We start from the raw sequence: 24,425 nt of genomic DNA, 5'->3' as shown, positions 1-24,425 counted from the left end.
TTTGGCCCCTGTAGACTGGGCAGGAAGGTTGAATGGTAGGACAGCTGATGGAACAGTGGCAGATGTTTAAGGAGATACACAATTCCTCACAACTAAGATATGTCCCAGAGAGGAAGAAAGATGGGAAGAGAGGTAAAAAAACACCATGGCTAAACAAGGAGGTCAAGGACAATATAATGACAAAAACTAAGTTATACCATATTGCAAAGGCCAGAGGCAAGCTGGAAGATTGGAAAACTTTCAAACATAAACAAAGGGATGCTAAAAAAGTAATAAAAAGAACTAAGGTAAATTACAAAAAAAAAACTTGCAAAGAATATCAAAAAGGATAGCAAAAGCTTCTGCAGGTACATAAAAGGGAAGAGAGTCACTATGGTGAATGTTGGCCCCTTGAAGATGAAACTGGTCAGTTAATAGTGGGGGGACACAGAACTGGCAGAGATGCTAAATCAATATTTTGCCTCAGTTTTCACGGGGAGGACACTAATACCGTTCCTAGGGGAAAGGGCAATTCAAAGGTAATAGAAAGGTTGGAACTTGGAACAATCAGCATCAATAGTTTTAGCAGCTCTTGATGGGAAGGTCAAGAGCTGAATGGTTAACTTTGTATCTGTAATTTTTTTTTAAAAACCTCTTCGAAATATTCAGCAATATCTGAACCCATGCGTGACATCTGGTTATCTGCAGTTAAATTGTGAAACGTGTCATCTTGGCTCAATTCAGTGATATGCTTTAGTTTCAGATGGGAGTTTTGAACATGTAAAAAGAGGTTTATTGCCATTTCATTCCTGGAGGGGGAAAAAAATGAGTCATCTTTAACCTGACCAAAAACTTGTTTTTATTGTGGTTGTTTTACATTGGTTTAAAGTCCACTTTTATAGCTTAATGTTTAGTTGGATGTTCATTATAAAAATTACATTTATGGTTGTCACTAAGCGGGATTGCTACGAAGTGAGGTTATGTTGTTGTTACGAGTTATGAGTTAAAGAACAGCAATGACAAAATCCCTCTTTGTTGAATCTGATTGCAACTTAAGTCTCCCTGCTCCTTGACTTCCAAAAAGTGACTGTGGTTCACAGTTGTCATTCTGAAACTACCTGTAAGCCCATTCATGAATTCAGGAAAGGAAATAAAGCAAATAAAAGATTGTAATCTCTGCTATCTGCAGTATGAGTGGTTATCCATATTAATACAGATGTCTCTGTAGATGTAGCGGCAGCACGATGGCACAGTGACTAGCACTGCTGCCTCACAACTCCAGGGTGCCGGGTTCAATTCCGGCCTCTGGTGACTGTGGGGGGGGGAGTTTCTCACTTTCTCCCCGTGTCTGCATGGGTTTCCTCCGGGTGCTCCAGTTTCCTCCCACAGTCCAAAGATGTGCAGGTTAAGTGGATTGGCCATGTTAAAATTGTCCGTCTTCCTTGGGCAGCACGGTGGCGCAGTGCTTAGCACTGCTGCCTCATAACGCCGAGAACCCAGATTTGAATCCCGGCCTCGGGTCACTGTCCGTGTGGAATTTGCAAATTCTCCCCTGATCTGCATGGGTCTCACCCCCACATCCCAAAAAAATGCGCAGGGTAGGTGAATTAGCCACGCTAAATTGCCCCTTAATTGGATAAAAATTAATTGGGTACTCTAAATTTATTTATTTTTTAAATTTTCCATCTTCCGAAGCTCGCTTTTTTTTCATATGCGCTTGCGCAAACTGGCCTTCTTCTGCAGCGCGCTGAATTTCTAGCTGTGCCACAGCTTCAACGGAGGTGAGAGCCTTCATGCCACATTGCCGATTCAACAGTTCGGAACATCTATTTTTAGTTGCTTTACTCGCACAGCACATTTTAATAGAATCCAGCATCACATTTTGTTGACTTTGCAGTCATTCTCGCAGCTTTTCATTTCTTTTAAGCTCACAATAGCTATCAAATTTATCAATGACCACATCAAACTTATTTTTCTCAAATTCATTCTCAAAGTGGAATGAGTAATACAATTCTACAGCCAGCGGTACAGCCAAATTTAGTAACAGCATAATCTTCAGCTTCTCACTGGCCGCTTTGAGGTTTAAGGCTGAGAGGTACAGTTCACACTCTTGTTTGAAAATTTTCCAGTTCACATCTACTTTACCCAATGTCCTGAATGGCTTTGGAGTCTGTAGACCCTCCATGAAGCTTCGACTGGGTATTTATTTTTCGATGCTACTGGTTGTTGCTGCTGGAGTCTAGTTGAGATTTATTTTTTCTCACGTTTTTTTTTTTCTTTCTTCGAACCGAGATTTTTTCTTTCTCGCTAAACCTGACTATTCTACTTCAGGAAGCACTCCTGGTACCATGTGGTGATGTGGTACCTTAGTATTTCCACTCATGGCATCAATTGGTGTTTTCTGCTTTGCTTTACCTGGATGGCTTGGACGCGTAGTGTTGAACAAAGAACACCAAGCTTTGTTAACAAACAAAACTCATTTATTAACACTACTAAATAAGATTTGTACGTATTCCTAAAGTACAAGGTTACTATAATAAACCATGCTATCTCTAACGACTGAACTCTCAAATACACAACTGCTCTCTCATGCCTCATCATCGTCTCCTACCAAGAATCCCAGAAATCACATAATATATATATATATATATATATATATGATTGTTATGTGGTTCCCTCTAGTGTTAAGGAGCATTATCATTAACTTGTTAACTCTTTACATCGTAGTCAATATACATATCATGACACTCACTACCCTATGTCAGTTTCCAGTTTCATTAACAGTTCCATTGTTAAATTCTCATCCTTGGTTTCAAACCCCTCCATAACCTTGGATTTTTCCAATCTGCACTTCCTCTGGTTCTATAACTTCTGAGACAAGTGCACTCCTCCAATTCTGACCTCTTGCACCTTGTGATTTCAATCATTCCACCATTGACATTCAGTTATCAAGTTCCTAAGCTCTGGAATTCCCTCCCTCAACCTCTTTATCTCTCTTCCCACTTTTAAGATGTTCCTCAATATAGCTCTTTGTTAAGCTTTAAGTCATTTATTCTCACATCTCCTTGTGTGGCTATATGTGTCAGATTTTGTGTGACTGCCAATCTGTGAAGTATCTTGGGAAATTTAACTATGTTAAAAGTGTTCTATGCATGCAAGTTGCTGTTGTTGTTGAAGGACACCACAGAGTGTAGGTACTTACTTTTCGTAACCCGGTTAGGTGACTAAACTACTTCCTACACAGCGTCAGAGAGTGGGGCACAAAACTCCTGCTGCTCACCGCCATAGCCAGTTTCAATCTTGCCTCTTTGTTGACAACAGAAGGTTTTGTCCTCCACTGTTAGAGGAAAAGTATGTCCCTTTTGATCAATCTTTTGCCTTAACCCTTTAATAAGTTAAGGGAAGCATAATTGTAGCTGGGTGCTGCCCTTGCTTTTTGTGCGCACACCTTATCTCCTGGCTGCTCGGGATACCGGTTTTGCATTAAAGGATGGACAACTGGAAGACACAAACCTGGATGGAATCTAAAGCCAAAAATCTGAATACTACCTTTACTTTGGGTTTTGCACACTCATTTGCCTCCTGCTTGGAACTTAATATCAGTTTATGTAAAATCAACGAATGACAACAAAAAAAAATCTTGGCTAGAAATGGCTAAATAATCTTTGCAAGTTCATGAATGATTATTTACCATCAAGTGCCAATAGACATTGGCCAAATGCCAAAACGTTCCACATGCTGTTGGAATTTTCAGCATTGTTTGTGATGCTATGTCCTGTTCAGACCACCCTTACTCATGTTCTCAATGCAGGCTGTAGTTCGAATAGGAATAATTGTGAGAAAACATGGAGATTAATTGCGGTTACTTAGCGGCTTTTCTCTACCTGCTTATAAACTACCAGCTTTCCCATTACAGTGAGGCTTGGTTATCAGCGGCAAAAGAAATCATGAAGAAATGACAGGCTTGCTTCCTAATTTATACCTTTTCAATAATTACTAGATGTGAATATAGCCATTTTATGAACACAGCACTCGAGGCAATGAAGTACAATAACGCACTGTGGATAAATTTTGAAATTGGAGAATAAAATATTCTTGGTGGAAGAATTATGGGCGGCACGGTCGCACAGTTTAGTTGCATCACAGCTCCAGGGTCCTAGTTTCAATTACTGGCTTGGGTCACTGTCTGTGCATGTTCTCCCCGTGTCTGCGTGGGTTTCCTCGGGGTGCTCTGGTTTCCTCCCACAGTCCAAAGATGTGCAGGTTAGGTGGATTGGCCACGCTAAATTGCCCTTAGTGTCCAAAACGATTGGGTGGGGTTACTGGGTTACATGGATAGGGTGGAGGTGTGGGCTTAGGGAGGGTGCTCTTTCCAAGGGCGGTGCAGACTCGATGGGTCGAATGGCCTCCTGTACTGTAAATTCTATGATTCTATAAATATGACAGAATGGTACCAAGATGGGTGCCAATTCATGGGGTCATAACATTCTCCAATTAACATCAATAACTTGGAATGTTAATTTAACCAATCTCACCCAGTGGGAAATTAACCAGATTGATTTAAGTCGCTGGAACGTTACATTCGGTGTGGTGGCAAATGTGCAGCCGATGTATTCCTGGTTGTGTCCCACCAGATAGGTCAGATTAAAATGATCTCCATGGATTCAAAATTTCAATGCAAATTGACCAGATTTTCATTTAGTGTCACAACCTGGAGGGGCAGGCTGCTCAGAAATTATGCAATAAATTGGTCAAATCTTTCAGAATGAAGGACATAAAATTTAATATGGTAAAAAAATGTGAAGTACTGCAGGCAAAACCGGCAGCACTCAGATTTAATGAATTAAAATAACTTTATGATTAAGTTGAAAGAAACCTAGAAATGGTAGTAGAATAGATACTCAGCACATTCAACCAGTGTTGAATAAGGCAATTGGAAAAACCAAAATAACTGAATATAAGCCATCAGAGGTCATATAGTGCTCCGGTCAGACCAGCGTGAATAGTGTGCCCAGTTATGGTCACCAAGACTCAAGGAAAACATTCACATGCTGGAGGCGATGAAGGGAAGTACCCCATGTCAGAGATCTGAGCTACGATGAAAAATGAGGAAAACGTGGGCTTTTCAGCCTTGAATTATAGGCCAGTTAGCTTAACTTCGGTAGTAGGGAAGATTCTGGCATCTATTATCAAGGAGAAGAAATAGCGAGGCATCTGGATGGAAATTGTCCCATTGGACAGACGCAGCATGGGTTCATAAAGGGCACATCATGCCTAACTAATGTAGTGGAATATTCTGAGGACATTACCAGTGCGGCAGACAATGGGGAGCCAATGGATGTGGTATATCTGGATTTCCAGAAAGCTTTTGACAAGGTGCCACACAAAAGGTTGCTGCATAAGATGGCGTTAAGGGTAAAGTAGTAGCATGGATAGAGGATTGGTTAATTAATAGAAAGCAAAGAGTGGGAATTAATGGGTGTTTCTCTGGTTGGCAATCAGTGGCTAGTGGTGTCCCTCAGGGATCAGTGTTGGGCCCACAATTGTTCACAATTTACATAGATGATTTGGAGTTGGGGATCAAGTGCAATGTGTCCAAGTTTACAGACGACACTAAGATGAGTGGTAAAGCATAAAGTGCAGAGGATACTGGAAGCCTGCAGAGGCATTTAGATAGTTTAAGTGAATGGGCTAGGGTCTGGCAGATGGAATGCAACATTGAAAAATGTGAGTTCATTCATTTTGGTAGAAATAACAGCAAAAGGGACCTGGGTGTGCTAGTGCAGGAGTTGCAAAAAGTTGGTTTACAGGTGCAACAGGTGATTAAGAAGACGAATGGAGTTTTGTTCTTCATTGCGAGAGGGATGGAGTTTAAGACTAGGGAGGTTATATTGCAACTGGATAAGGTGTTAGTGAGGCCACACCTGGAGTATTGTGTTCAGTTTTGGTCTCCTTACCTTAATCCCAGAGTTGAGGAGGTTAGATTACAAGGAGAGGTTGAGTAGACTGGGACTGTACTCATTGGAATTTGGAAGGATGCGGGGGGGTGGGGGGGAGATCTTATAGAAACATATAAAATTATGAAGGGAATAGATAGGATAGATGCGGGGAGGTTGTTTCCACTGGCAGGCAAAGCCTCAAAATAAGGGGAAGAAGATTTAGGACTGACCTTAGGAGGAACTTCTTCACCCAAAGGGTTGTGCATCTTGCCCAGTGAAGCAGTTCAGGCTCCTTCATTAAATGTTTTCAAGATAAAGATAGATCGTTTTTTGAAGAATAAAGGGTTATGGTGTTCGGGCAGGAAAGTGGAGCTGATTCCACAAAAGATCAGCCATGATCTCATTGAATGGCAGAGCAGGCTCGAAGGACCAGATGGCCTACTCCTGCTCCTAGTTCTTATGTTCTTATGAATGGAGAGATTTGAGGGGTTTGTAAAATGGTTAACCATATAGAAACCCCCAAAACTACTTGAAACTAAATTACAAGAGAAGAACATGTAGAGGCAAACTCAGGGGTTGTGAAAAAAAACATTCTTCTTCACATGATCCAAACGTGGAATTGATTCTGGATAGAGCAATGGAAGCACTCAACCTGGAATAAGTTCAGAAATAATTAGATGCTTTCTGGATGATAAACTAAAATAGGTGGCTTTGGCCTTCATCATCCATTTAGTTTGTGATCTTCTGAAATGTGACCAACTTTATTTTTAGATTCTAAATGATGCATAAAAACCACATGTGCTAAGATAATCCACCTTTCTCTTCAACTGTCTAAGATAGTTGAAGTAAAATTTAATGTGAATATAATAGATAATGTAATAATCTTTATTGTCACAAGTAGGCTTACATTAACACTGCATTGAAGTTACTGTGAAAAGCCCATAGTCGCCACATTCCAGAGCCTGTTTGGGTTCACAGAGGGAGAATTCAGAAGGTCCAATTCACCTAACACGCACATCTTTCAGGACTTATGGGAGGAAACTGGAGCACCCAGAGGAAACCCACGCAGACACCGGGAGAACGCAAAGACTCCACACAGACAGCGACCCAAGCCGGGAATCGAACCAGGGACCTCGGCGCTGTGAAGCAACTATGCCAACCACTGTGCCACCGTGCCACCCAGGTAAAACTGCTGTATTATTCCTCTGAGATATATCAACATTTAACATCAACATCTAACACTGAATTCTAGAGTTTGTACCAAAGATCAATTGAATAAAATTATTTAAAAAGTAATATTCCAGGTGGTAACAAAAGAACTGAGAAATCATTTTAATTCATAAAGGCATACACACTGAAATTTGCAAAAAATAAATCAAGCAAAGTGGGAAACACAGCACATGTTTAGAATAAGGGCTGTAAGTAATTGGAATATTTGCGAGAAGAACTGCTGGACTTTTGAGAGAAGCTGAGGCCTTCAGGTGCAAGCAGAAGAATGGTGTGAGAAGAGACCGAAGACAATTTCCTTGGTAAGGTTAATCGCTTTGTGAAATATTATGGTGGAAACCTTATTTTTGGTTGCAGAGAAAAATATGATGGACCAGAATATTTTCAAGAGTAGTTTGAGCAACTTGATTGATTTGTTTTATGTTATAACCTGCCTGCTTACCACTGGCTGGGGACTAATGGAAATCCCACAATCCTTTGGGAGTATTAGCTTCCCCAATGAGGGGGGGCGGAGAAATCATTAGCAGATTCCCTGCATAAATAAAGCTGGCCAGTTTGGAACCGGCTGGAGGAGAGTGAGCAGCAAGGAAGTTGCTGCTGCTGCTGTACATATATGTTATTGTAAATAAATGTTATTCCTTTCTATCCTTCAACTCGTGCTGGATTCTTCGTGGCCCTCACAAAATCTTCCTTTAATAAATAAATTAGCATGTCAACAAATTAAATTTAATAAATTTGTATCACAAGTAAATTTGTCTTTCAACAAATTGGCAGGAATAAATCTGCACTGGACTGGAAAAAATACAGATCAGCTGGTTAACAATGTGATGCAAAGGTGCGATAGGGAAATATGTCAATTTCAGCCAATTACATTGAAGTAATTAAGTATGATAGAATATGGCTATAATTTTGCTTATAATTAAACACATATTTATTTTCCTTTCTTTTATAGGGAACCTCCTGACATGAGCTTCCAAACATATATCCATTTCATTACCAGGCTCACGTACTTCATTACATCGCCTGTCCCTGCCCCTGTCTCAGCTCATTTGCTGCTGAAACTTCCACCCCTGCCTTTGTAACATCTAGTCTATCTATTCCAGTGTTCTCCTGGCTGGCCTCCGGTCTTCTACCTTCCATAACCTTGTGTCGGGATTTTCCAGCCCCACCACAGTAGATGCGGCGAGCCAGCCAAAGGTATGCTCACTACAGCAGGATCGTGCAGGCACGATTGGAAAATCCTAGCCTTGAGGTCATCCAACACGCTGCTGCCCTTATCCTAACGCAAGGACCTGTACATCCTATGCTCACACACTTAAATTGGCTTCTGAACCGGCTCTATAACGAAGTTCACATCCTTGTTTTCAAGTCCATCCATGATTTCACCCTAACTTCATCCAGAGTTACAACTATCCTCCAATTCTGGCCCTTTGAACATCCCAGTTTTAATCGCTTCACCAATGGAAGCCATGCCTTCAGCTGTCTGAATCTAACTTTGTGATTCCCTTAATCCTCTTAAGATGTTGTTATGATCCCAGGTCATGTTACTATTGGATGAGAAGGTTCCAAAGTGGAACCCTGGCACAGAAGACCATAACTTTTACTTTTTTTTAGTAAATGTAGATGAACAGAGTCACAAGACTGCCGATTAGCTTACAACAAAAAAACATTCATTAAACATGAACAGTTTGACTGTAACACAATACTCCATCACTCCCACTGATCTTCACAAATGTATGCAGATTTTACAGATAAGGTTACAAGCTGGGACCAATGTTCTGGCGAAAAGAGTAAATAGGGTGGTCAATAGGACTTTAAACTAAAGATTGGGGGGAAGGGAAAGTCAGGGAACCAAGAGGTGAAGTAATCAGTGGGAAGCGTAGCTGCTTAGGAATACAAAAAAGCACGAAAAGACAAAACTCAGGAGAGGTTACGATAGTCCCCATCCCACAAAATATGACACAGTGTATGGAAAGGCTCAGTAAACCAAGGTCCACCACACTAAGAAAACAAAAAGGGACGGTCAATAGAGAATTAAAGGTGCTATATTTAAATGCGCGCGGTGTACGGAACAAGGTAGATGAGCTTGTGGCCCAGATTGTGACTGGCAGGTATGATGTGGTAGGCATCACAGAGACATGGTTGCAGGGGGTTCAGGACTGGCATTTAAACATCCAGGGATTCACAACCTATCGAAAAGACAGAGAGGTGGGCAGAGGGGGCGGGGTTGCCTTGTTAATTAGGAATGAAATTAAATCAATAGCACTAAACGACATATGGTCAGATGATGTGGAGTCTGTGTGGGTAGAGTTGAGGAACCACAAAGACAAAAAAACCATAATGGGAGTTATGTACAGGCCTCCTAACAGTGGTCAGGACCGAGGGCACAAAATGCACCACAAAATAGAAAGTGCATGTCAGAAAGGCAAGGTCACAGTGATCGTGGGGGACTTCAATATGCAGGTGGACTGGGTAAATAATGCTACCAGTGGACCAAAGGAAAGGGAATTCATTGAATGTTTACAGGAGGGCTTTTTGGAACAGCTTGTGATGGAGCCCACGAGGGAACAGGCCTTTCTGGACTTAGTGTTATGTAATGAGCCAGACTTGATTAAAGATCTTAAAGTAAGGGAGCACTTAGGAGGCAGTGATCATAATATGGTAGAATTCAATCTCCAATTTGAAAGAAAGAAGGTAGAGTCAGATGTAAAGGTGTTACAGTTAAATAAAGGTAACTACAGGGGCATGAGGGAGGAACTGACGAAAATCGACTGGGAGCAGAGCCTAGTGGGAAAGACAGTAGAACAGCAATGGCAGGAGTTTCTGGGAGTAATTGAGGACACAATACAGAGGTTCATCCCAAAGAAAAGAAAGGTTATCAGAGGGGGGATTAGGCAGCCATGGCTGACAAAGGAAGTTAAGGAATGCATCAAAGCAAAAGAGAACGCCTATAATGTGGCAAAGAGTAGTGGGAAGTCAGAAGATTGGGAAGGCTACAAAAACAAACAGAGGATAACAAAGAGAGAAATAAGGAAAGAGAGGATCCAATATGATGGTAGGCTAGCCAGTAACATTAGGAATGATAGTAAAAGTTTCTTTAAATACATTAAAAACAAACGGGAGGCAAAAGTAGACATTGGGCCACTCCAAAATGACGCTGGTAATCTAGTGATGGGAGACAAGGAAATAGCTGAGGAACTAAATAAGTACTTTGCGTCAGTCTTCACAGTAGAAGACATGAGTAATATCCCAACAATTCCGGAGAGTCAGGGGGCAGAGTTGAATATGGTAGCCATTCACAAAGGAGAAAGTGCTAGAGAAACTAAGAGGTCTAAAAATTGATAAATCTCCGGGCCCAGATGGACTACATCCTAGCGTTCTAAAGGAGATAGCTGAAGAAATAGTGGAGGCGTTAGTTATGATCTTTCAAAAGTCACTGGAGTCAGGGAAATTCCCAGAGGATTGGAAAATCGCTGTTGTAACCCCCCTGTTCAAGAAGGGAACAAGGAAAAAGATGGAAAATTATAGGCCAATTAGCCTGACCTCGGTTGTTGGCAAGATTCTAGAATCCATTGTTAAGGATGAGATTTCTAAATTCTTGGAAGTGCAGGGTCGGATTAGGACAAGTCAGCATGGATTTAGTAAGGGGAGGTCGTGCCTGACAAACCTGTTAGAGTTCTTTGAAGAGATAACAAATAGGTTAGACCAAGGAGAGCCAATGGATGTTATCTATCTTGACTTCCAAAAGGCCTTTGATAAGGTGCCTCACGGGAGACTGCTGAGTAAAATAAGGGCCCATGGTATTCGAGGCAAGGTACTAACATGGATTGACGATTGGCTGTCAGGCAGAAGGCAGAGAGTTGGGATAAAAGGTTCTTTTTCGGAATGACAACCAGTGACGAGTGGTGTCCCGCAGGGTTCAGTGTTGGGGCCACAGCTGTTCTCTTTATATATTAACGATCTAGATGACGGGACTGGGGGCATTCTGGCTAAGTTTGCCGATGATACAAAGATAGGTGGAGGGGCAGGTAGTATGGAGGAGGTGGGGAGGCTGCAGAAAGATTTAGACAGTTTAGGAGAGTGGTCCAAGAAATGGCTGATGAAATTCAACGTGGGCAAGTGCGAGGTCTTGCACTTTGGAAAAAAGAATAGCGGCATAGACTATTTTCTAAACGGTGACAAAATTCATTATGCTGAAGTGCAAAGGGACTTGGGAGTCCTAGTCCAGGATTCTCTAAAGGTAAACTTGCAGGTTGAGTCCGTAATTAAGAAAGCAAATGCAATGTTGTCATTCATCTCAAGAGGCTTGGAATATAAAAGAGCAGGGATGTACTTCTGAAGCTTTATAAAGCATTAGTTAGGCCCCATTTAGAATACTGTGAGCAATTTTGGGCCCCACACCTCAGGAAGGACATACTGGCACTGGAGCGGGTCCAGCGGAGATTCACACGGATGATCCCAGGAATGGTAGGCCTAACATACGATGAACATCTGAGGATCCTGGGATTATATTCATTGGAGTTTAGGCGGTTGAGGGGAGATCTAATAGAAACTTACAAGATAATGAATGGCTTAGATAGGGTGGATGTAGGGAAGTTGTTTCCATTAGCAGGGGAGACTAGGACCCGGGGGCACAGCCTTCGAATAAAAGGGAGTCACTTTAGAACAGAGATGAGGAGAAATGTCTTGAGCCAGAGAGTGGTGGGTCTGTGGAATTCATTGCCACAGAGGGCGGTGGAGGCTGGGACATTGAGTGTCTTTAAGACAGAAGTTGATAAATTCTTGATTTCTCGAGGAATTAAGGGCTATGGAGAGCGGGTAAATGGAGTTGAAATCAGCCATGATTGAATGGTGGAGTGGACTCGATGGGCCGAATGGCCTTACTTCCGCTCCTATGTCTTATGGTCTTATGGTCTTATATCTTATGCTATCATGTTCTCATAAATACGCAGTCCCTGTAAACCAATCGGCCAACTGTGGTCAGACACCCCATTCTGAAACTAAGTGGCAGTTGCCACCGAATCGAACTGTGGATTCCCCCTGCCCCCCCCCAGATGATTATCACATGAATGTTTCAAAACTCCTTGGAATTTTCTTACAAACAACGCCTTCTCTGAGCTGTTTTCAGCACGGATCCACTTCCAGGATTTCCAATTCCCCTTTAAGTATTCCTTTACCTTGAATTGCCATGTGCATCTAGCTTCCACACAGTCGCTCAGGTGCCCAGTTCCATCAATAGTACACTGCAGCTTCACCAGCTGTAGTACGGTCACCAACCTTAGGATTGCGTTGGATCCCTGGCTTCTTGCTAGCCAACTTCAGGAGGTTTACACTTGTCAGCTCTGTCCTTCATTTCAATGAACTATATCTTGTTCAAATTCCAGCTCCTATTGTCCCTTTGACGTCAATCTTCCTGGGACTTCTCTTTTCATTCCCTGGTTTCTAGAACTAACTCTTCCTTAGTTCCTGGAAAGTGCATCCTTGCCATTACCCCATTGTCCTGCTTTTCCTCTACTTCTGCTTTTGGCAGAGCTGTTTCCTCTCCAGCTGCAAAGCACCGACTGCCTTAGGTCCAGTTATAAACTGAACTCAAAAGGTATTTCTAACTAAAAGGTGGCTCCGAATAACAGCTCAGTCTTTCTTTGCACTTGTTTGCTTTTCACGTCGTAAACTCTCAAATCACAATGCAGACACAGTTTGAAATGAAAAGCAAGCCCCATACATGCAAACGCCTTTCTTTAACATGAATCTAACTAAAGTTTTAACACCTTCTTACACACAAACAAAATAAAACGCACTTAAATCTATACCTTATTTTTTATATCCAACAGTGCAAATATAGATTATTTAAAACTATCTGTTTCCTGACAATGTTCCTTCCAACCTACATTTTTGACCAATTTTCTATTCACCTATCCTACTATCTCTTTACGTGACTCGGAGTCAAAGTTTGTTTGATAAAGCTCCAGTGAAATGCCGAGGGGCATTTTACTATGGTAAAGGCACTATACAAATGCGAATTGTTAATGTCGAACTCACAGTAACACCCAAAACTGGTTATATTATGGTTGCGGACACCAAAATCACTTTCGGCGAACGGCCGGAGAATCCAAGTTTCCGAACAAATCGGGGGCAGCGCTGCTTTCGCGATGCACCGCCCCCTCCAAAGCAGCGTACTAACAGAAGGGGGGGTACTATTTCACGGGCCGCGACCGCGGGCTGGGTACACCATGTAGCACAGCACGGCCGCGCCCCCACCGTGCGCATGCACGGCCACGGACCCGACAATTCTCCGGGTCGTATCAGCAGCTAGAGCCGGGGTGCTCTACCCTGCTAGCCCCCCAGCTAAATGGGGAATCAGTGGCCATTTTGTGCCAACACGCCTCCCTTCCCATGCCAGCGTGGAGACATAGCCCCAGAATCGGAGAATCCAGCCCAGTGTCTTTATAGCAAAAATGGCCCACGGTGCCTGTCATGTGAGAGTGCCTTTAAGAAATGGATGTTTAAGCAATGTACCTATAAGAAATGCAATGATGTCAGAGTGTGGGTGGAGCTGAGCTTTAGCTCAGCCATTTTGAAGTTTTTAGTTTCAGTTTTGGGAGAGAGCAGCGAAAAGGTGCCTGACTGGTTTGCTGTGAGATGCTTGAAAGGAGAAAGCCAGCTTGAGGGGAAAGCTGGGAGTGGCTGTGTGCTGCTTGAAAGGAGAAAGCCAGTTTGAGGAGAAAGATGGGAGCGTCGGTGTGTTTTGCTGAGAGCTGCAAGAAGAAAACACAGAACTGGTCTGTGGATGTCTGCAAATCCAAAGACTATAATTATATTGAATGTAACCTAATGTCTGTTGTTACAGGTGAAGTCTTTTGGATGTTTGAAGGAACATTTTGAGGGATTATTTAGTGTTGTATTATTTTCGGGGTTATCTTTGAAATAACGGGTGTTAAGTGATCCAATGTTTATTTAAAAGGTTAAGGTGAGTTCATGAAATAAACATTGTTTTGTGTCAAAAACCACGTGTCCATAATTGTAATACCACACCTGGGGGACAAGCCATGTGCTTCAAAAGCAACAACCCATGAAAGGGGGGGGGGTTGGTTCAACTCCATGATACATTTTGGGGTTCTGAAAACACCTCTCCCGTAACAATTGGGGGCTCGAGGGGGATAAACGTCTATCTATTGGATTGGCTTTTGTGAACTTAAAGACAGTGAAGGATTGTTGCTTTTCCGGTGTGGTATTTTAGTTTAAGTAGGGAGGGTGTTGTGAACAATGGCTCTTTCGGAGGCTCAGAAGTTTTTGGGGGTGGACGCGGTAACGTGATACCTTACGGACAGAGGCTAAAAACAGACTGTTAGGTTTGGCAAAAGCATTGCAGTTAACCTAGCCTAGCAAAATACGAAACGATGAGGTACTGAACACGGTATCTGCGCATTTACGTTTGCCTGTGATACATTCTGACTCATTAGATATGGCAAAGCTCCAGTTGCAGATTAAGCAATTTGAACATGAAAAAGAATTAAAGCAACTTGAACATGAAAAAGAATTAAAGCGGCTTGAATATGCAATGAAAGAAAGAGATAGAGATAGAGAGGAAAAAGAAAAGAAGAGAGAAGAAAGAAACAAAGAAAGAGATAGAGAGGAAAGGGAAAAAGAGAGAGAGTTTGAACTTCGGAAAATGGCTCTGAAACATGAAAATCAGTTAAAATTGGCAGACGCAAAGGGACACGTACAGTTGACGGAGATGGATGAGGATAATGAGATAGAGCGTCATAGTCGAAGACGTGGTGGGGATCTATTTAAATATGTCCAAGCATTGCCAAGGTTTGACGAGAAGGAGGTAGAAGCCTTTTTCATTTCATTTGAGAAGGTAGCTAAACAAATGCAATGGCCACAGGACATGTGGATATTAATGAATCAAACAAAGCTGGTAGGTAGGGCTAGTGAAGTGTTCGCATCACTACCGGAGGAGGTATCTAGAACATATGAGGAGGTGAAGAAATCCATCTGAAGTGTATATGAGCTAGTGCCTGAAGCTTACAGACAAAGGTTTAGAAATTTAAGGAAAGAATTTGGTCAAACATACATGGAATTTGAAAGGCTCAAACAGAGTAATTTTGATAGGTGGATAAGGGCTTTGAAAATAGACCAAACGTATGAAGCTCTCAGAGGAATTATACTTTCGGAGGAGTTTAAAAATTCAATTCCTGATGTAGTGAGAACTCATGTGGAAGAACAGAGGGTTAAAACTGTGAGATTAGCAGCAGAAATGGCAGATGATTATGAATTAGTTCATAAATCAAAGATTGGTTTCCGACATCAGTTTCAGCCGGTGAGGGATAGAAACTGGGGACATGAGAAATACTCAAGTGGTAAAAGTAAAGGTGATCTGATGGGAGACAATAAAGAGAGTGTACCTCAGATTAAAAACGAAATCCAGGAGCGTGGAAAAGAAATGAAACGTTTCAAATGTTTTCACTGTAATAAACTAGGCAATGTAAAGTCACAGTGTTGGTGGTTGAAGAAAAGCACTGGGAAGGCTGATGTGGTAAAACAGGATAAGACGGTGGGATTTGTTAGAGTGGTAAAGGAACGCCCAAGGGAAGGGAAGGAGGTGCAAAAGATTGTACAGCCTGATCAAGAGGTGATTGATAAGAAGGTGCCAGATGTCTTTAAAGAATTTACTTATGTGGGTAACGTTTACTCATGTGTATCAGGAGTAGGTAAAAAAGTCACAATTTTAAGAGATACAGGAGCTAGTCAATCTTTAATGGTAAGAGATGATGAATTATGTAGTTTGGGAAGAATGTTGCCAGAAAAGGTGGTAATATGTGGAATTCAGGGTGAGAGGAATAGCGTTCCATTATATAAGGTAAGGTTGGAAAGTCCAGTGAAGAGTGGTGAAGTGGTAGTAGGAGGAATAGATAAACTATCTTGTCCAGGAATACAGTTTATCTTGAGTAATGATATAGCTGGATCGCAGGTGGGAGTGATGCCTACTGTGGTTGATAAGCCAGTGGAAAATCTGAAAACTGAAGGGTTGAAGGACGAATATCCTGGGATTCTTCCGGATTGTGTAGTAACAAGGTCGCAAAGTCACAGGTTGAGACAAGAGGAGAAATCAAAGAGTGAAGATGAAGTTGAAGTGCAATTATCAGAAACGATTTTTGATCAGATGGTTGAAAAAGAACAAGAACAGGTGGAGGATGAGGTGGATATTTTTAGTTCAGGAAAATTGGAGGAGTTACAACAGAAAGATATAGAAATAAATGGATCTCTCAGAAAGCATATACGGAAGAGGAATCTGAGAGTAGACCAGTGTGTTATTACCGTAAAAGTGATGTCTTGATGAGAAAATGGAGACCTGTACATATGCAGGCGGATGAAAAGTGGGCAGAAGTTCATCAAGTAGTATTGCCGGTGGGGTATAGAAAGGAGGTGTTGCGAGTTGCACATGAGGTACCAGTGGAAGGTCATTTGGGAATAAGGAAAACTCAAGCTAAAATCCAGAAACATTTTTATTGGCCTGGACTACATAAAGATGTAGTTAAATTTTGTCAATCATGTCACACATGTCAAGTGATAGGGAAACCTCAAGGAGTGACAAAACCAGCACCCTTAATACCCATTCCAGCATTTGAGGAACCTTTTACAAGGGTCCTAATTGATTGTGTAGGACTGCTTCCTAAAACAAAAAGTGGGAATCAATATCTTTTGACTATAATGGTTTCCAGAGGCCATTCCAGTACGTAATATTACAGCTAAAAGAATTGTGGAGGAGTTACTTAAATTCTTTACTAAATATGGACTATCCACAGAAATTCAATTAGATCAAGGATCAAATTTTACTTCAAAGTTATTCAAAGAAGTTATAGATAGCTTAGGAATAAAACAATTTAAATCACCTGCGCACCATCCAGAATTGCAGGGAGCGTTAGCAAGGTGACATCAGACATTAAAGACAATGTTGAGGGCTTATTGTCAAGATTATCCAGAGGATTGGGATAAAGGAATCCCATTCGTATTGTTTGCAATTAGGGATGCACCTAATGAGTCTACCAAATTTAGTCCTTTTTAACTAATTTTTGGTCATGAGGTAAGAGGACCACTTAAATTGATTCAGGAAAAATTGATGGGTGAGAAATCGGAAATTACACTATTGGATTACGTTTAAATTTTAGGGAACAATTAAATAGAGCAGGTGAATTGGCAAGACAACATTTGAAAGTTGCACAAAATGTGATGAAACGGGTAGCGGACAAGAAATCCAAAGTTCGTAGTTTTGCCAGTGGGGATAAAGTTTTAGTGTTGTTACCAGTGGTAGGTGAGCCTTTAAAAGCTAGGTTTTGTGGACCATATCAGATTGAAAAGAAATTAAGTGAGGTGACTTATGTGGTAAAAACACCAGACAGAAGGAAGACTCACCGAGTGTGTCATGTGAATATGCTTAAACGGTAAGGGGGTTTTAATGATTCTAACTCAAAGTGGCGAACCAAATCCAGATGACTGTGAATTTGACATACCTCAAATTAAATTGGAAAATGAGGATATTCTTAAAAATTGGGATGAATTGTTAAGTTACCTTCCAGAGGAAAAACAAACTGACCTGAAAGAGTTATTGATATCACATGGGCAAGTTTGGAGAGATAAATTGGGAAGTACTAAAATGGCTATACATGATGTAGATGTGGGAAATGCTGTTCCTATCAAACAACATCCATATAGACTTAATCCTTTAAAATTGGCACCGGTTAACAAAGAGATTGAGAGTATGCTTAAAAATGGCAGAATTGAAGTGGGTTGCAGCCAATGGAGCTCACCCATAGTGATGGTACCTAAACCAGACTGTACCCAATGGTTGTGTGTGGACTATATAAAGGTGAATGCAGTTACAAGAACGGGACTTTTAACCTATCCCACATTTGAAGGATTGCATTGAGAAAGTGGGATAATCTGCTTTTATTTCCAACTTCCAGACATGGAAAGAATATTTAAAACATCGTATGGAGTTCTTCGATCGACTTCAGGCATTGGGTTTGGTGATGAACCTAGCCGAAAGTGAATTTGGAGAAGCCCGAATCACTTTCCTTGAGGGTTTCCGATACCCTCAAAACGAAGGGAAATAATGGGATTTCTTAGCATGAGTGGATTTGATCGAACATTTGTGCAAACGTTTTGTGGCATGATTACTCCACTGATGGACTTGCTAAAGAAACGGCAAAAATTTCAATGGACAGCGGACTTTCAACAGGCATTTGACTGCCTGAAAGCTGTGGTAACCAATGATCCTGTATTGGAGAATTGCAAGGGACTCTGTGGTCAGATTGAACTAAAGTATCTGATTCTAAAGAGAAATGCCGAGGCATAGAGGAATGGATGGAACTTGCAGAGACTTTCTTGTTCAAAGCGGTTGTCAATCGAGAAGGTTTTCGGTTGGAGGAAGAAGAACAAAGAAAAATGGATTATATCATTATACCTGTTTGCGTGTGTTGTTTTTTTTTAGAAAAACCAAAAGGTATATTTACTGTGTACATTTCTTAGTGCATGGTGCAAAAGTGAAAAATGAAACCAGCTTGAAGTTGATGGTTTATTTTTTTTTCTTGGGGGGAGGTGTCATGTGAGAGTGCCTTTAAGAAATGGATGTTTAAGCAATGTACCTTTAAGAAATGCAGTGATGTCAGAGTGTGGGTGGAGCTGAGCTTTAGCTCAGTCATTTTGAAGTTTTTAGTTTCAGTTTTGGGAGAGAGCTGCCAAAAGGTGCCTGGCTGGTTTGCTGTGAGATGCTTGAAAGGAGAAAGCCAGTTTGAGGAGAAAAATGGGAGTGTCTGTGTGTTTTGCTGAGAGCTGCAAGAAGAAAACACAGAACTGGTCTGTGGATGTCTGCAAATCCAAAGACTAAATATATTGAATGTAACCTAATGTCTGTTATTACAGGTGAAATTTTTTGGATGTTTGAAGGAACATTTTGAGGGATTATTTAGTGTTGTATTATTTTCAGGGTTATCTTTGAAGTAAGGGGTGTTAAGAGATCCAATGTTTATTTAAAAGGTTAAGTTGAGTTCATGGAATAAACATTGTTTTGTGTTAAAAACCAGGTGTCCATAATTGTAATACCACACCTGGGGAACAAGCCGAGTGCTTCAAAAGCAACAATCCATTAAAGGGATTGGTTGGTTGAACTCCATGATACATTTTGGGGGTCTGAAAACACCTCTCCCATAACGTGCCTCACAGAAATTAAATCTGATGTAATTTCACACAGAGAGGGATAAGGAGAAGTGATCACAAGCTTGGTTAAAGAGGCAAGTTCTAAGGAACATCTTAAAGGAAGAGAATTCCTGAGTTCAGGGTCGAGATAGCTGCTGGCACGGTTGCCAATGGTGTAAGAGGGGAAACTGGGGAAGAGAAGAAGACCGGTTGGAGAAAGGGAGAGTTCTCTGAAACTAATAGGGATGGAGGAGTTTACAGAGATGGAGATGGGCAAGATTCTGCAGAAATTTGACTCTCATCCCCACTTCTCCTCCACACAGTTCCCTGCCCCACCACGCTCCACCCTCCCCCACCCTGCTCCTCCGTCCACTCCCGTCCCCATCCTGCTCCTCCACATTCCTCCCCCCATCCTGCACCTCCACACTCCTCCCACTATCCTGCTCCTCCACACTCCTCCCCCTCCTGCTCCTCCACACTCCTCCCCCTCCTGCTCCTCCACACTCCTCCCCCATCCTGCTCCTCCACGCTCCTCCCCATCCTGCTCCTCCACACTCCTCCCCCTATCCTGCTCCCCCACACTCCTCCCCCATCCTGCTCCTCCACACTCCTCCCCCAATCCTGCTCCTCCCCATCCTGCTCCTCCACACTCCACCCCCCTCCATCCTGCACCTCCACATTCCTCCCGCCATCCTGCTCCTCCACACACCTCCCGCCATCCTGCTCCTCCACACTCCTCCCCCCTCCATCCTGCACCTCCACATTCCTCCCCCATCCTGCTCCTCCACACTCTTCCCCCCATCCTGCTCCTCCACACTCCTCCCCCATCCTGCTCCTCCACATTCCTCCCCCCCCATCCTTCTCCTCCACACTCCTCCCCCATCCTGCTCCTCCACACTCTTCCCCCCCATCCTGCTCCTCCACACTCCTCCCCCATCCTTCTCCTCCACACTCCTCCCCTCCATCCTGCTCCTCCACACTCCTCCCCCATCCTGCTCCTCCACACTCCTGCCCCCATCCTGCTTCTCCACACTCCTGCCCCCATCCTGCTTCTCCACACTCCTCCCCCACATCCTGCTGTCCTGCTCCTCCCACCCCATCCTGCTCCTCCACACTCCTCCCCCATCCTGCTGCTCCACACTCCTCCCCATCCTGCTCCTCCACACTCCTCCCACCCCATCCTGCTCCTCCACACTCCTCCCCCATCCTGCTGCTCCACACTCCTCCCCATCCTGCTCCTCCACACTCTTCCCCCCCCCATTCTGCTCCTCCCCCCTCCTCCCCCCATCCTCCTCCTCCACACTGCTCTCCCCAACCTGATCCTCCACACTCCTCCCTCCCATCCTGCTCCTCCACACATCTCCCGCCATCCTGCTCCTCCACACTCCTCCCCCATCCTGCCCCTCCACACTCCTCCCCCCCACCCTGCTCCTCCACACTCCTCCCCCATCCTGCTGCTCCACACTCCTCCCCATCCTGCTCCTCCACACTCTTCCCCCCCCCATTCTGCTCCTCCCCCCTCCTCCCCCCATCCTCCTCCTCCACACTGCTCTCCCCAACCTGATCCTCCACACTCCTCCCTCCCATCCTGCTCCTCCACACATCTCCCGCCATCCTGCTCCTCCACACTCCTCCCCCATCCTGCCCCTCCACACTCCTCCCCCCCACCCTGCTCCTCCACACTCCTCCCCCCCATCCTGCTCCTCCATACTCCTCCCCCCATCCTGCTGCTCCACATTCCTCCCCATCCTGCTCCTCCACACTCCTCCCACCCCATCCTGTTCCTCCACACTCCTCCCCCATCCTGCTGCTCCACACTCCTCCCCCAACCTGCTCATCCACACTCTTCCCTCCCATTCTGCTCCTGCCCCCTCCTCCCCATCCTCCTCCTCCACACTGCTCTCCCCAACCTGCTCCTCCACACTCCTCCCTCCCATCCTGCTCCTCCACACACCTCCCGCCATCCTGCTCCTCCCCCCACCCTGCTCCTCCCCACTCCTCCCCCCCATCCTGCTCCGCCACACTCCTCCCGCCATGCTGCTCCTCCACACTCCTCCCCCATCCTGCTCCTCCACACGCCTCCCCATCCTTCTCCTCCACACTCCTCCCCATCCTGCTCCTCCGCACTCCTCCTCCCCCACTCTTCTGTCCCCTTCCTCGATTGCCCCTCTCCTACACCCCCAGACCTCCTCCACATTCCTCCCTCCCCACACCACTCCTCCACATTTCTCCCTCTCCCATCCATCCCTTCCCCACCCTCTCTCCACACTCCTCTCCCTCCTGCCACTATTCCACCTCCACACTCCTCTCCCCCTCTCCAAGCCTCATCCTCCAATCACTATCCCCCCTCCTATGCACCCACCTCTCCCCTCCCCCAGCCCTCTCCTTTCTCCTCTCTCCCCATCCCACCCCTCTCTCTCCCTCCCTTCCCTCTCCTCTGTACCCCTCCCACCCCTCTCATTTCTCCCCCTCCCACCCCTCTCCTCTCTCCCCCTCCCACCCCTCTCCTCTCTCCCCCCACCCCTCTCTCCCCCCCACCCCTATCCTCTCTGCCCCCAACCCCTCTCCTCTCTGTCCCCACCCTCTCCCCTTACCATCCCCTCTCCTCTCTCCCCCCTCTCTGCCTTCCCACCCCACCCCTCTCTTCCCTCCTGCATCCAACCCTCTCTCTCCCCCTCCCACCACCTTCCCCCCTCCAACCCTCTCCCCCTCCCACTCCTCCCCTTCCCTCCCCCTCCTCCCCTTCCCTCCCCATCCAATAACCTCCTGTGATGAATGGTTACTGTACCCTTAACATCATGTAGGTGATGCCTCTTTAAGACCGGGTTTGAAACCCTGGGGGACTCCACCTGCAGCTCCGCCCACCAGTGAGCCGTATATAAGTTGACGCCCTGTAGGTGGTACTCAGTGAGCACTCATCTCTGTAGCTGGCTAGTTCTCTGCTTATTAAAGCCTTCATTTATGATTCCACACTCTTGTGTCGTTATTGAGGGTACTACACCTCCTAACCCCCATTCCATCCCCCCTCCCTCCTCCTCCCTCCCTCCCACCCCTCCCCTCTCCCCCCGTATCCCTCCCACCCCTCCCCTCCCACCCTCTCCTTCCCACCCCTCTCCCTGTCCTCCCACCCCTCTTCCCCCTCCCACTCTCTCTCTCTGCCCCCTTCTCTCCCTGCCCACTTCTCTCCCTTTCTCTCTCCCTGCTCCCTTTCCCTCCCTCTCTCTCGCCCTCCCCCTCTCTCTGCCCCCACTCTCTCCCTGCCCCTCTCTCCCTGCCCTCCGTCCACCATTCTGTCTCTCTCTGCCCCTCTCTCTCTGCCCCCCGCTCACTCTCTGCCCTCTCCGCTCTCGCACTGTCCCCCCGCTCTCTCTGCCCCCCTGCTCTCTCTCTGCCCCCCTGCTCTCTCTCTGCCCCCTGCTCTCTCTGACCCCCTCTCTGTCTCTCTGCCCCCTCTTTGTCTTTCTGACCCCCTCTCTCACTCTGACCCCCTCTCTCTCTGACGCCCCTCTCTCTCTGATCCCTCTCTCTCTCTGACCACCCCCGTCTCTCTCTGATCCCTCTCTCTCTCAGACCCCTCTCTCTCCCTGACCCCCTCTTCTCTCTGAGCCCCCCCTCTCTCTCTGATCCCTCTCTCTCTCTGGCCCCTCTCTCTCTCGCTCTGACCCTCCTCTTCTCTCTGACCCCCCTCTCTCTCTGACCCCCCCACTCTCTGACCCCCCCACTCTCTGACCCCCCCACTCTCTGACCCCCCCTCTCTGACCCCCCCTCTCTCTCTGACTCCCCTCTCTCTGACCCCTCTCTCTCTGACCCCCTCTCTCTCTGACCACCCCTCTCTCTCTTCCCCTCTCTCTCTGACCCCCCTCTCTCTCTGACCCCCCCTCTCTCTGACCCCCCTCTCTCTGACCCCCCTCTCTCTCTGACCCCCCTCTCTCTCTGACCACCCCTCTCTCTCTTCCCCTCTCTCTCTGACCCCCCCTCTCTCTGACCCCCCTCTCTCTGACCCCCCTCTCTCTCTGACCCCCCTCTCTCTCTGACCCCCCTCTCTCTCTGATCCCCTCTCTCTCTGACCCCCCCTCTCTCTGACCCCCCCTCTCTCTGACCCCCCCCTCTCTGACACCCCCTCTCTCTGACCCCCCCTCTCTCAGACCCCCCCCTCTCTGACCCCCCCTCTCTCTGACCCCCCTCTCTCTGACCCCCCCCTCTCTCTGTCCCCCCCCCCTCTCTCTGTCCCCCCCCTCTCTCTCTGACCCCCCCCTCTCTCTGACCCCCCCCTCTCTCTGACCCCCCCTCTCTCTGTCCCCCCCCTCTCTCTCTGACCCCCCCCTCTCTCTCTGACCCCCCCCTCTCTCTCTGACCCCCCCTCTCTCTCTGACCCCCCCCCCCTCGCTCACCCCCCCCCCCCCCTCGCTCACCCCCCTGCCCTCCCTCTCTGACTTTCTCTCTCTCTCTCTCTCACGTTCTCATCTCCCTCTCCAGCCGCACTCAGAATTGTTATTGGGCGGCAGTATAAGTGATCAGATAGGTCGCTGCAGCCGCTCTCCCCAATGGGTCACAGGGGCTCCGCACAGCCTCCTGTCTGTCTGTGTGTGTGTGTCGTGTTGTTGCCGGTTTAAAGCTCACTCACACTAGCCGCTGTCTGACTTGCCATGCCTTGCGGCTTTGGTCCGGGTCCCCCACTCCTGGCGGCTGCTTCCCCGTTTCCAGGCAACAGGGACGCGGCTCCAAACCTTCCCGGCGCGCCCCGCGCCAGCCCAGTCAGGGGAGCGCGGCCGGGAGGCGGGGCCAGGACCGTGTGGGCAAGCCAGGCCTGTTTGGGCGTGACCATGCCCGTGTGGGCGGGGCCAGGCCCGTGTGGGCGAGGTAATCCGCGAGTCGGGCGCCGGCCTGCTGGTGACGCAATGAGCTTTGCGTGTGCGTGTAACACAATGCGTCAATTGGAACGTCATCCCACGTGTGACGCGTGCTCGGTATCGACGCCAATAGTTTTTGACGCAAACGCGCGGTACCATTGTGACTACTTCGCAGCTGCAACCCACAGACCACGTGCGCTGGAGGTGACAAAGTTGCTAATTTGTGTTCTCT

General features: G+C 45.9%; 1 protein-coding gene across 1 annotated transcript in view; it reads right to left on the bottom strand.

The window, feature by feature from the left end:
- The window catches only part of dnah6 (dynein, axonemal, heavy chain 6), a 522,203-nt gene extending 498,095 nt beyond the window's left edge, over nt 1–24,108 (bottom strand). The window contains exon 1 of the mRNA XM_072517256.1: nt 23,968–24,108. Within this exon, the coding sequence (XP_072373357.1) occupies nt 23,968–23,991 (24 nt within the window). The 5' untranslated portion in view covers nt 23,992–24,108. The remainder of the gene's footprint in view (nt 1–23,967) is intronic.
- Between the last annotated feature and the right edge of the window lie 317 nt (nt 24,109–24,425).

This window comes from Scyliorhinus torazame, chromosome 9 (assembly GCF_047496885.1).
Source record: "Scyliorhinus torazame isolate Kashiwa2021f chromosome 9, sScyTor2.1, whole genome shotgun sequence".
NCBI classification, from domain to species: domain Eukaryota; kingdom Metazoa; phylum Chordata; class Chondrichthyes; order Carcharhiniformes; family Scyliorhinidae; genus Scyliorhinus; species Scyliorhinus torazame.
The sequence above is the reverse complement of the archived record's forward strand: the minus strand, read 5'-3'. Positions and strand labels throughout refer to the sequence as shown.